The sequence below is a fragment of the Carettochelys insculpta genome, chromosome 2, assembly GCF_033958435.1.
Source record: "Carettochelys insculpta isolate YL-2023 chromosome 2, ASM3395843v1, whole genome shotgun sequence".
Lineage (NCBI taxonomy): Eukaryota > Metazoa > Chordata > Testudines > Carettochelyidae > Carettochelys > Carettochelys insculpta.
Genome location: NC_134138.1, coordinates 156255724 through 156267670, shown reverse-complemented (window position 1 = coordinate 156267670; position 11947 = coordinate 156255724). Strand labels below are relative to the sequence as shown.

The 11947-nt window shown below is 58.4% G+C and overlaps 1 protein-coding gene across 3 annotated transcripts; it reads left to right on the top strand.

Moving 5' to 3' along the window:
• Positions 1–681: 681 nt before the first annotated feature.
• Positions 682–11066, top strand: IRX4 (iroquois homeobox 4). 3 transcript variants are annotated; one of them, XM_074987900.1, is made up of 6 exons: positions 682–912; positions 5445–5530; positions 6153–6404; positions 7329–7435; positions 9189–9502; positions 9816–11066. In XM_074987900.1, the coding sequence occupies exons 2-6, from the start codon at positions 5486–5488 to the stop codon at positions 10556–10558; spliced, it is 1461 nt and encodes a 486-aa protein (XP_074844001.1). In that variant the 5' UTR covers positions 682–912; positions 5445–5485; the 3' UTR covers positions 10559–11066. The 3 variants fall into 3 exon arrangements, with proteins under 3 accessions (XP_074844001.1, XP_074844000.1, XP_074844002.1); XM_074987899.1 differs by having other exon boundaries at positions 684–912; positions 5465–5530; XM_074987901.1 differs by lacking the exon at positions 682–912 and adding an exon at positions 1050–1136 and having other exon boundaries at positions 5465–5530.
• Positions 11067–11947: the final 881 nt, after the last annotated feature.

Sequence of the window (11947 nt, the reverse complement as noted above, 5' to 3'; positions counted from 1 at the left end):
GGGAGAGGGATCGGGCCCCTAATAAAAGGCTGCCGAGGGGGTTCCGCTGGTGAGAGGCCCTGCGGGCTGTCACAGGGCCGAGCCCTCCCTCCCGGGGCCCTTAGCTTTCCTCTGTGGGGCCAGACTGGACAGGGAGGGAGAAGGACGACGGGTCGCAGCGCCCACGTGCAGCCGGGGGGCGGCTGCAGTTCCCAGGCCCCGGGCCGAGCAAAAGAGGGGCCCAGCCCAGGGCGGGAGCGGCAGAGGTCCGCGAGGCGCGCGTCCGGCCGGGCGCACCCCCTCCTTAAAAGCGAGGCGGGCGAAGGCAGAGAGGGGGCCTGTCAGTTTCCCTTCCCCCGCGCCGCGGCCGGGTGGCTCGGCGGGGCGCGCGGTCCGGCCCCTCTCCGCGAGCTGGTCGCCCAACCTGCCGCCGATTGGGTTGAAGGCGGGGTGGCCCCGGCGCCGGGGGTGCGCAGGACGGGCGCCCCCCTTCCCCCCGCCTCCCCCAGCCCTTGGAGCGGCAGCGATCATTGCCCCAGCCCGCTCCGAGTCGCGGGGCGCCCCCCGCCCGGAGCAGCTTTTATAACCCTGGGAACGGGGGGAGGGGGCGGGGGGGCGCTACGAGCCGCTCGCGGAAAGCAAGTTGCACCCCCCGCCCCCCCCCCGGAGGGCCGGCAAGTGTTAATCAGCAGCGGAGAGCGCGGAGCTCCCGGCTCCAAACGTCACAGGAGCGCGGGGGGCTCGCCCAGGGCTGGCGGCGCCTGGGGACCCGCAGCCCGGCTGCGCGGCAGTCAGGTGCCCCGCGCTGGGAAATGTCTCCATTAGTTCGCGCTCGCCGGCTGCCGAGCGAGGCGGCGCGGACGGGCGGCGCGAGCCCCTGCCGTGGGAAAGCGTGGGCCGGAGGATGCTAGTGGCCGCCCGGCGCGATCGCAGGTAAGGAGCCCGGCCGCTCGCGTGGGCGCGGTGGGGGGGGGGGGTTCTCCTTCTTTCCCTCCCCACCCCCCCGCAGTCTGCCTCGCCTGCCGCACACGAGCCGCTGGGAGAAGAGAAACTACCTGGGCTGGAGCCCTGGGCTTTGTGCTGCGGTCTCTCCCCCGGGCCGAGCGTGCTGCTTCTCGGGCAGGGGGGAGTGAACGCGGGGATCGCCCGACGGCCAGGTAGGGGGCCGAGGGTGACCGGCCGGGGGGTCTCCCAGGGTTAGGGGAGGGCCGCGGGCCGCTCCGGCCGTGAGAAAGTTTCCGCGGCACCTGGAAGTGGCGGGGAGCCGAGAGGGCAGCGGGGGGGGGGGCGTGCGAGCGCCCGAGGACCTGCGGGGAGAGGGGAGATCGGGGGGCGATGCGCTTTGCTGCAGGACTAGCGGCCGCCGGAGTCTTTGCGCCGCGCCCGGAGAGCGGCCCGGGTCGGGCTGAGCCGCTGCGGGGCGCGGAGGAGGCGCGGGTGCGGGGCCGGGCTGCGGCTCCGAGGTGCTGGAAGTGACTAGGCGCAGAGCCGGGGGCAGAAGGCGAGGCCTAGAGGAGCAGGCTGCCGGGAGGCGCTGGGGCTGTGCAGAGGAGCGCCCCCCGCGCGGATAAGTTTACACAACTGCCCTGGAAGGTGGGTGTTACCCGCGTGCACGCAGAGGAGAGGCGCCCCGGTAGGCAACGTGTTATCCGCAGCCCGGCCGGCCTGGGGAGCGATCTCGGGACAAGGGAGCGGAAAGCTCGCTCTCCCTCGGCCCAGGCTGCGCGCGTGAGACACCCTGGCCCCAAACTCGCTGCGTGCGCCGGGGACTTTCGCGGGGGCAAGTCACTCGAGAACGTCGCGGGCTGCCCTGGGTCCCAGGTCAGAGCCCGAACGGGCAAGGCGGGGAGCCCAGCTGGGTTGTGCCACGGGCCCGAGGGCTGTTAAAACCTGCTGCTTATGGGGGAGCGGGGCCAAGGCGAGTGAAAAGAGCGGCTAACGCCTAGGGAGCCCCCCAGCTGCCCTCGGCCAGGCGCTGACCCCTGCAGAGCTGGAAGGGCTGGGAAGCGGCAGCTAACAGCAGCTAGATCGCGTCCCGGAGCACTTCCAGCAAAGCCTTAGCCCTCGACGAGCTGCCCGTGGCCTGGGCTCCTCTCGCCACCTTCCCTTCCTTCTTGGTGCATGTTTCCGGCTCCGGGGGCTTTGGGAAGGAGAAGGAAAACCAGCCCTTTCGGGCGCCCTTCGCGAAGCTTTTTTGGCGCTCAGAGCTCTGCTTGCGTCTGCAGGCTTTGAGACTGGGGAGCTGCCGCGTTTCGGGGTGACTTGCAGGGTTTCACCTTCGGGCCCTTTGGAAGCAGCTCGGGTGGAGTATTTGGCTCAAGGGCTACGAAGCGTTTCTCACGAGAAAGGCGCTTGGCAAAACTTTGCGTGTTCCTGCAGCCCGGAGGCGTGCGTCTTCCAAGCGCTCGAGGCTACAGCCCTCCGCAGGCACCGTTTTCACTTGGATCGCTTGTGTGCAACGACCCCCGAGAGCTTCAGTGAGCTCAGGCGGCACGAGCTATTGAGGTGGAAGCAGAACTTCGCCAACGTGCTTTGTCGGCTGCAAGGGACAAAACAGCCACTCTGCGTGACCGGCTAACGCCAGTTTTTACGGACTGGCCGATTTATGACAGCAATGGGCGGAAGTTGGAAAGCACCGCTGTCTTGGGAATAGGGGTTGGTGTTGGTATGATGCTGAGTTAGGGTGAAGTAGTGCAGCAGGCAGGCGGGAGAGAAAAATGTCAGATTATTAGAATGATTAACAGGGGAGCCTTCAGTGCAAAAAAAAAAAGGGGTGATCTCAATGGATTTGCCTGGCGCAGGCTAGCAAAAGACACCTGTAGATCTCTAATTAGGCAAGGAATAGAACTATTGGAATCGGGGCTGGGATTGTACAGATTAATCAACTCATCTAAAATATCAACCGCCTTGTCTTCCGGGGGCCCCGCCGAGCTGACGTCTGCAGCGGTGTCAAAAGAAAAAGAAAGGACGTGCGGGAAAACTAGGGCTGGCAAAACGGCGCGGCTGTGCTCCAGCTTCGCTCGGGCCAGGTCGCCTGCGCGGTGCGCGAAGCCAGCCTGGAGATAAACTCAGCCGCGGACTCCTCCCCAGCATCGTAGTCGAGTGGTGAAGTGAGCCGAAGCCGGTGCAAAATAGCTGACGGGAGAGCATTGGCGCATACGGGGGAGGGGATTTTTCTCCGGTTTTCACTCCAGTCCCCCCCGTGTGTGTGCGTGGAAAAAGGAGCCTGGCACTCCGGAAACGCCGAGGAGCTGGGAAGGAGCAGAGTTTCAATGCCGCCTAAGCCCCAGCGGCGAGTCTCTTGGCATTCCCAGAGAGCAGGCGGTCAGAGCGCTGCAGGTGAGAAAGGAATAAACGCACGTTCCCAAGAAATCTCTCCGGAATTTACGAACCAGCACTGGGTTCTGGCATTCGGCTCCTGCTCTTCCCGCCCTTCTCCCGGCTTCAGACATTAAACTGTCGGGGTAATTTGCATGCACGGCCTCTATTTGTTATTTGGGAGCTCGTGAAGGTGCCGCAGGACAGCGCTTGTTCTAGTCTAACCCACTCCCGGCTCTAGTATTTTCCTCTGTAAATTAAAGCAATTACGCAGCAGATATTCGAGGAGGTGTGCCGTGGTCTCCAGATAGTCATCAATCACCCTCAATCGAGCTGTCAGAGGGGGCAGCTTGGTTTCTGGGAGGCAGCCTTCCAGCGGGGGAGAAGAAGAGAACATCATCATTAATTAGAGTGCGACCCTGGGGCTATTCACATGTCTGAACCCAGGCAGCTCTCTGAGCAAGTCTGCACACCGCGGGCTGCTCCCTGGTGACTAGGACGGAAGGGCAGGCTCGGCCGTGGCAGAGCTGGGTAAACGGGCCGGGCCCTTTGCATTGACGCTCAGGACCAGCTCCCGCAGTTGGTAGCTAAGCCCTGTCCCCGAGGGCCCCGCCGGTTCTAGCCCCATGTGGAACTGGGCCTTTAATCCCTACACCAGCCCAGAGCTGCAACCCAAGCACAGGGCAGTGTCATTTCGGGGCGGGGGGGGGGGGCGGAACTGCGGGATTTGGCTGCAGGGAGCGAGTTGCAACGCTTCTGATGCGGCAAGGGACTTTTCTGCTCCGGATCTAGAGTCCCCTGGTGGGGCAGCTTTTCAGATGGGGGACTAAAGGCGCCTGAATCTAACGTAGGGTCTGCTGCGGAGAGCAGGGGAATCGATGGGAGTTTTACCACTGCCTTCAGCGGGGATAGGAAGAAGGACTTTGAGTAGTAAAAAAGTTCTGCCCTGCCCTGCCCTGCCCTGCCCATACACACAGTAACGTGAGCTCTGTCGGCTAGGTCACCAGCCTCTGGCGGGGGTGGGGAGGGTAGGCTACGCTCCAGAGGCCAAGAAACTGAGGGAAGCGCTTTAAATAAGGGCTCTCCAAGGGCAGAGTTAAGGGGATGCCAGCAGAGCTGTGAACGTGCGTCCCCGCAGAGCATGGGCAAAAAGGTGCTGGCGGTGAATAACTTCGGCAGCCCGTAGCCGCCAGCTGCTCTCTGGTGAGCTCTCGAGCCAGAAGCCAGCAACCCTCTCTTGGCTGGAAGCCCACGCCTTCCGGCAGCGCCTGTCCCGCGCACGTCCGGGCATGCGAGGCGCAGGATCGGGCCCTCGCGCCAGGAAAAGTTGACTTGCCTAAGAAAAGCGCAGCGCTCCGGGCCGGGCTGCAGCTGGTTCCCAGGTGAACCCCCAGGACACTTACTGGGGACTCTCGTCCTGGCATTTACACGTGTCCGCGCCCCCGGCCTGGCGGCTGGGGAGCAAACAAAGCGGCACGCCCCGTGCGTTGTGGCCTGCGTCGCTGCTCATTTGAGCCGTTGATTAAATCCGCGCGCAAGACTCACTCGTGTGTCCCCGCGTCCGTCGCGTTTGCAAATGAGACTAATTATTACGGCGGGGCGGGAAGCAGCAGCTGCCGGTTAATTAATTTCTAATTAAAAGGGTTTCCCGCTTTCCGGTGACTCGGGGGGGGAGGGGTACGCTGAGCTGGTGTCAGATCGGAGCCTTCCTCTGGAACCCTAGTCAGGCCCAATCACCTCCAGCACCCGCTGGCTGCGAGTCCCCCCGCGCCGCTCGGGGCCAGAGCCCTGAGCTCAGTCTCGAACCTGCGGCCCGCAGCTGTCCCGGGGCCGGCTGCGGGTGACGTCACAGCCCCGGGGGTAGCCCAGTGCCTCGCGCGTGACCTGTGGGAACGACTTGGGTTTTTTTCGGCCGCGCACAGGGTTGATCGCTCGCGTGCAAAGGGTGGGGTGGGGGGGTCGCTTCTAGCGATGGGGGTGGGGGCCGTTTCCGCCACCGGACGGCTGTTTTCGGGCAAAAAGTTCCCGAGTCACGTAGCGCGATTAAATCTGGTGTTCTGCTTCGTCCTGCAAGCCTCCAGGAACCTGCGCTTTCCAACCCCTCGGCGCAGTGGCGCCGAGCACGGCTGCTGGAGCGCGCAGATCAGACGTCTCTCCTTGTTTCTAGATCCCCGGGAGCCTGCGTACCATGTCCTATCCTCAGTTCGGCTACCCTTACTCCTCCGCGCCCCAGGTAAGCCTCGGCCGGCCGCAGCCCTCGACTCAGCGCGTTGCAGCCCCTCTCAGCTGGATCTGGCCGCTGCCGCCGTCTGGCTGCGCGATATTTGCATATATGTAAAGTGCGAGGGGGCTGGAGTGTTTATGGGGAAGCGGGGGGCGGGGCGGGGGAACAGGGTGGAAACCCTTCAAGAATAATATGTTACCTTCCGGCTTAGGTTTACTATATACACCCTTAAAGGGGAACCGTCTTGTAGACCCCTAACGGGCTGTCCGAAACCAGCTGTCTGTAGGACTGGTAACACATCTGCCGCCCTGATAAATATGCATGAGCGGATGGGGGTGGGGGGAGGCTTAAAACACGCAACTGGGGAGTCTTGTGCTGCACGTGGAGACAAGTGGTGGCAACACCTTGCACAGCCTGTTGGCAAAGTTTCTTTTCCAAGCGTTTTACAGAAGCAGCAGCCTGCAAGCCCGGCGCAGCTTGCGGGGGGTGGGTCTTTAAATGCTTCCAGGGTTGTTCTCTCTCCCTTGTTAGCTGGTAAAATAGCCCGAAACCTCTGCCGTTAAAGGCAACGACTTCCAAGAGTGAGCGGCAGGTGCAAAAAAAAAAAACACCTTTTCCTCTTCCCCCGCAGTTCCTGGTGCCCACCAATTCCCTGACAACTTGCTGCGAGTCTAGTGGCAGGACTCTGGCAGACTCAGGCGCTGCAGCCTCGGCTCAGACCCCGGTCTATTGTCCTGTGTACGAAAGCAGGCTGCTAGCCACGGCCAGGCACGAGCTCAATTCTGCGGCTGCCTTGGGAGTCTATGGCAATCCTTACACCAGCACCCAGGGCTATGGAAACTACGTTACCTACGGCACTGAAGCGTCTGCCTTCTACTCCTTGGTAAGCCTCCTCCTGCCCCTCCTTAGGAGCACCAATCCCAGCTGGAATGATGAATGGCCTTTGGCTTGCGTGTCCTCCCCGGGGGGAATCTGTGTTCTCCCCTCTCTTCTGCCCTGGGACCGCTCACGTGCTGCTCTGGTTCGATTGTTATTTCAGGACAGAGACCACTGCGGGTAGTTCTTCTAAAGCCCCTGCTCCCCACGGAGAGCTGTGCCTTTTAAACCCCGCTCTCTCTCATGCTAAGGGGGCGGGGGGCAGCTCCATGCTGCAAGGGTGAGAGCGCAGTTTGCGACCGAGGAGCGCCACTCGAGTGAAAGATACAGCTGGGTTGGTAGCTCAAAGTCGCAGACACGCAGGGTGCGAGACAATCGATAGACCTCGGAATAAGGGTGGGTTGTTTTTTTTTTTTCCTCCTCGGGCGTCATTACAGCGTGGGTTAATGTGCCTATTGATTTCAGGGGCTGCTGAAAGCGGAGAGCTTCGGTTTAAGACCCTGCCACCTGTCTTTTCCTCCAGCCGAACCCCAGAGCACAGAAATAAAGTTGCCCCTCCTCTTTCATTGCCTTTGCATCTCTGCTTCAGGGAAGGGGACGCTGGGGCCAGCTCGGAGGACAGGCGCAGCTGAAATGCACGCTGCCGCTGGCAAGCTCGCTGCTTTGTAAGGTTCAGGGGTGCAGGGTGCTCTCGGGTGCGTAGAGCCTCTGAGTCCTGCTGGCTGTTGTGGCCGGGTCGGAGAACACTTGCTCCCAGGCAGGGAAAGGGTTTCCGTGCTGGGGAGGTGGATGAGCCCATCGGAACTAAACGCTGCTGGGGAAAGGGAGCATCTGTAAGGAGTCGATTTCCCCCACCGGCTTGCAAGGGGAGGGGAGGAGCGGGGCGGGGGCTGGGAGGTGGTGGAAGGACACCCTGGATTTTGTGTTACAGAACAGTTTCGACGCCAAGGATGGGACGGGATCTGCGCATGCGGGCATCACCCAGGCGGCTGCCTACTATCCTTACGATCACACGCTCAGTCAGTATCAGTATGACAGGTAAGAAACGACCAACCACCCAGGCGTCCCAAAGAGTGATTTTTTTCCTTTCCCTCGGCTGGCGACGCGTTACAGCGTGGAAGGCTCTGTCCCTTTAAGAGGGCCTTGCTAGGCGAGGCCCTGCAAGCCCTCGCGCGGAGAAGGGGATAACTGGGCAAAATGGAAACCTTTGACAAACCTCGCACGTGTCTCTTTCCTGACGCTGCTGGAACAGCGCGGTGGCAACCAGCGCTGCATTCCCAACGCTAACCCTAGCGGCTCGACATGGAAGCGTGGGAAGAGGGCTGGGTAGATACCCACCAGGGTGGGCTTGTTAGCCCTGAGCAGTATTGGGGGGCCCAGAAAACCTGTAACTGACCCCGACTTTGGCCACCGAGAAATCCAGTGCGGTAGGTCCCGGTCCCCCGTGGGATTCAGTTCGTTCCCTGAACGTTTTCACAAAACTTTTAAGAACTTAGAGCAGGAGGCCCAAATTCTTGGCAGCCCTTGAACCGATCTGATCTCGGTTCTCTCCGCGCGTGTTACACAAGCTCTTTCGAAGCCTGTGTTTAAGCAAGTATCAGAGGGGTAGCCCAGTTAGCCTGTACCTTCAAAAACAACAAGAAGCCCCTTGGCACCTTATAGACGAGCAGATATTTTGCAGCATAAGCTCTCCTGGGCAAGGCTATATCTGCTCGTCTATAAGGTGCCAGTGAACTTCTTATGTTGCTCTCCCGACCTAGCAGGTGGTCCATTCACTATCCCAGCAGCCATAGTTCCCGCTAGTCAATGCTGATGTTAATTAACTTTTGCTCTATGGTGTTATACTGTAAGGCCCTTTTATCTTCGGTCCGTTTATTAGGTTTAAAACAGCGCAAAACCACTTAAACCATCTCAACCTTTTAAGCCCACTGGGTGCCGGTGACCTTTCCTGGATGATGTGCATTAAATATTCAGGTGCAGTCCAGTGTCTTCTGCGTCACGTTTTTACAGTTTCAGGAAGGAAAGGGTAGGAGAAATTACTAATAAAAAGAATAAGAAGGAATTACATTTCCCTTACCAGTTGCACCCTGAGGTCACTTACTTGTGTTTGGTGGGAGCAGGGTTTATCAAGGATCTGCAAAGCAGAACTTTGTGTTCTGTGCCTGTCTCGGAAGTGTCTTTTGCACGGGTTGTGGAAAGGGACTTCACAACCGAGCTGAATAAAACAGACATTTCCCGTTGTGTTTATTCTTACAGGGCTCTTGTAAGCCATTCCTTAGGGCCAGCATTGCTCATTAGAGAATGGTGTGTCGTCCCTGCTGCTTTCTTACCACTGAATGGCTGAGCTAAAAGCGGTACTCGGAGCCTTTTACGGCCACTGGCGTTTGGGCACCCATTAATAGGGGGGAGGGATAGCTCAGTGGTCCCAGCATTGGCCTGCTAATCCCGGGTTGTGAATTAATTCCCGGAGGGGGCTGTTTAGGGTCCTGGGGTGAATAGCTTTAGAAAAAGGAGGCGGGGCTTGGTCCTGCCAGCAGGGCCGAGGACTGGACTCGATGACCTTCCGCGGTCCCTTCCAGTTCCGTGAGATGTGTATCTCCATATTTATTTACTCTTCCGACACTGATGGTTGCTAGAAGGAAGTACCTCTGATGTTCTCTCGTGGAACTTGGTCCAAAACCCACCTATCTTTCCTTGGGCTGCAGTGGATTTTGGATCAGGCACCCAAAGACCATGATGCGTCTTTGTCAGGAGCTACACAGGATGTCTTTTTGTGTCCCGTGCACCACAGATATGGCACCATGGACGGAGGCACCCGAAGGAAAAACGCTACTCGGGAAACCACCAGCACCCTGAAGGCCTGGCTGCAGGAGCACCGGAAGAACCCCTACCCCACCAAGGGCGAGAAGATCATGCTGGCCATCATCACCAAGATGACCCTCACCCAGGTCTCCACCTGGTTCGCCAACGCCCGGAGGCGGCTCAAGAAGGAGAACAAGATGACCTGGCCTCCGAGGAACAAGTGTTCCGATGAGAAGAGACCCTACGATGAGGAGGAGGAGGAAGAGTCGCAGGAAGACAGTATGAAGAACGAGAAAAACGAGGGTATCTTATTAAACACTCACTTACACCCGGCAAGCAGAGTTCTAGAGTAGCCAGATCCCTGTCCCGCTTGACTCTTTCTAACGTGGGTGCTGTTGCCCGGGTGGAAGGGGCTGCACCGCCTAGAAACAGAGCTGCGGAAGTGCAGGCTAGAATTTCCTATTGTGTTGTGTCAGTGAAAGTCTAGCCGTGTGTATTCCACATGAGCAACCCGCCTTCGATCCGGGCTCCGGCTCTTGGGCGGTGGCGTTGCTTTAAAGGAGCCTTGTGGGGGCTATTCATTCCGTGTGGTTTTGCTCTTTCCCCCTTCCTGCAGGGGCCAGCAGCAAAGAAGAGAAGGAGCTGGAACTGAGCGACCTGGACGACTTTGACCCCATGGAGTCGGAGAGCTCCGAGGGCGACCCGAAGCAGCCCTTCCAGCACCTGGAGAGCACCCAGCTCAGGACGGCCGGCGCGTGCGCTCCTGAGCATTGCAAGGAGCCTTCGCTCAAGATGCCCATCCCGGCGGCCACCGTGGAGGAAGACTTGGAGAGAGCTAAAAACTGCCTGAAGACCGTGGTGGAGGAGTGTGAGCAAGACTTAATCGGCGTGAGGCAGAGAAGCTGCGAGTCCAAAATGTGTTTCCAACAGGGGCAGCAAATCCTGGAGACCAAGCCCAGGATTTGGTCCCTGGCTCACACCGCCACGTCTCTCAACCAAACGGAGTACCCTTCCTGCATGCTCAAACGCCAGGCGGTCTCCTCCGCCGCGGCCGTGGCTGCTCCCGGCAGCGTCCTGGACAGGCACCAGGATTCCCCAGTCACCAACCTCAGGAACTGGGTGGACGGGGTGTTTCACGACCCCCTGTTCAGACACAGTACTTTGAACCAAGCTTTGAGCAACACCACAGTTTCCTGGGCTACCACCAAAGGAGCCATTCTGGAAACGGGATCCTTAGGACGCTCGGTTGGGACCAGTGCGAACGTGCTCAAGGGCCCGCTGTCCACCTTCTCCCATCAGGGCTCCAGTAAAGAGTTTCTGGCACTTCCGAAATCGGGAAGCAAAATGTTTTGTTCCTAACAACACCCCAGGGGGCAAAGGAACTGTCTAACAACTGAAGGGCGCGGGGCGGGGCGGGGGGGGGCCGGGCAAGTGCTTTGGAAGAATTTACACTGAGGTATAATTTTTTTAAACTAACAAAGAGAAGGGTTTAATGTCAGACTCTATTCATGGCTGGTTTGAAGACTTTGCGGTGGCTGCGACTTTAAGGGATCAATGTGGTGAAAATAATTGACCTCCATGTCTCAAAGCACGGACTATATAGCTAGGCTTCCCTCAAAGTTTACATCCAAAAGTTTACAGAGGAGGAATTTCAGTTCGGATATTTAATTTAAGGCATGCCGATACTAGTCATAAAGACTTCTCCCATGGTTTCCTTCTGATTTCATTCTTATCATCTCAGTCACAAGCGGCACTTGTATCAAGTTGACACTATTGCACAAATCTAACTTGACGAATATGTTTCGAAAAGTACCTTCACTCCAATAAATTGTCTGTTTCAGAAGTAAAACCTCGTGCTGGCGTTTTGCATTACAAAATCGCTTATGTTCCGCTTTTAGAACGTGTGCCCGTTCATATAAAGAGATGCTGGGGGATATATCGAGACTAGAAAAAAGTTATGGAAATGTCGATAAATCATTAGCACCACCGCAAAATTATTTAAGTCGGGAATATTGATACTGTTTCATGTCTGTCTGTCCGAGTCTCTCAGTGTAAAGGAATCCAGAATCCTCTAAACTCCCAGATCATTGGGCAAAATGGTCTATAAAAGCGGCGGGGACGTTGCTCCTTTAAACAGATAGTTGTTGGTTTTGTTTTTAAGTGGAACCCTCATTTACCAGGCTGCAGTCCGTTAGGGAACGCCGGGTGCGAAGAGTGCTGGGCCTTACACCAGGCAGAACGTGGATGTCCAGTCTCAAGAGCCCCTCTCCGCTAGAGAAACACAGGGCAATCTATCATGACATTTGTTGAGTTTGACAGTTGTCACCCAGGAAAGGAGGGGTGGCGAGAACACACAATAACAGGAGTTAAATGCTCATCCTTCAGAAGTAGATTAGATAGATAGGGGAGAATGCAGCTGGGCTCTAGATTTGCTGGAATAAAAGGGAGGAAAATAAAAGGCGAGGACAGCTAAGCAGACTCCAGCTGCCCACTGCTGTGAAGGCAGACACAAACCTGAGCCCAGAGGAGTGGCGGGGGTGCGGGGGGCGGGAACCTGGAGCCCATCACCTCGGGACATCACCCCGGTCTTTGCTGCTGTGGCAGGAGACTCTCTTTCGGAGTGGGAAGCAATTGATTCACCAGGCAAATTTGCTCCCCCAAGGAGCCGTTTGAGCTGGCAGCTCCTCGGACAGGCGGCAGAATCGTTGCTTGTCCATGAATATTTCAGCACTTCAGGCGCGATGCGTT

Coding starts and splice junctions, on each gene's coding strand:
- IRX4 (XM_074987900.1), top strand. CDS start 5,486: ATGTCCTATCCTCAGTTCGGCTACCCTTACTCCTCCGCGCCCCAG. Junction 5,531..6,152: donor CTTACTCCTCCGCGCCCCAG/GTAAGCCTCGGC, acceptor CTTCCCCCGCAG/TTCCTGGTGCCCACCAATTC. Junction 9,503..9,815: donor GAAGAACGAGAAAAACGAGG/GTATCTTATTAA, acceptor CCCTTCCTGCAG/GGGCCAGCAGCAAAGAAGAG.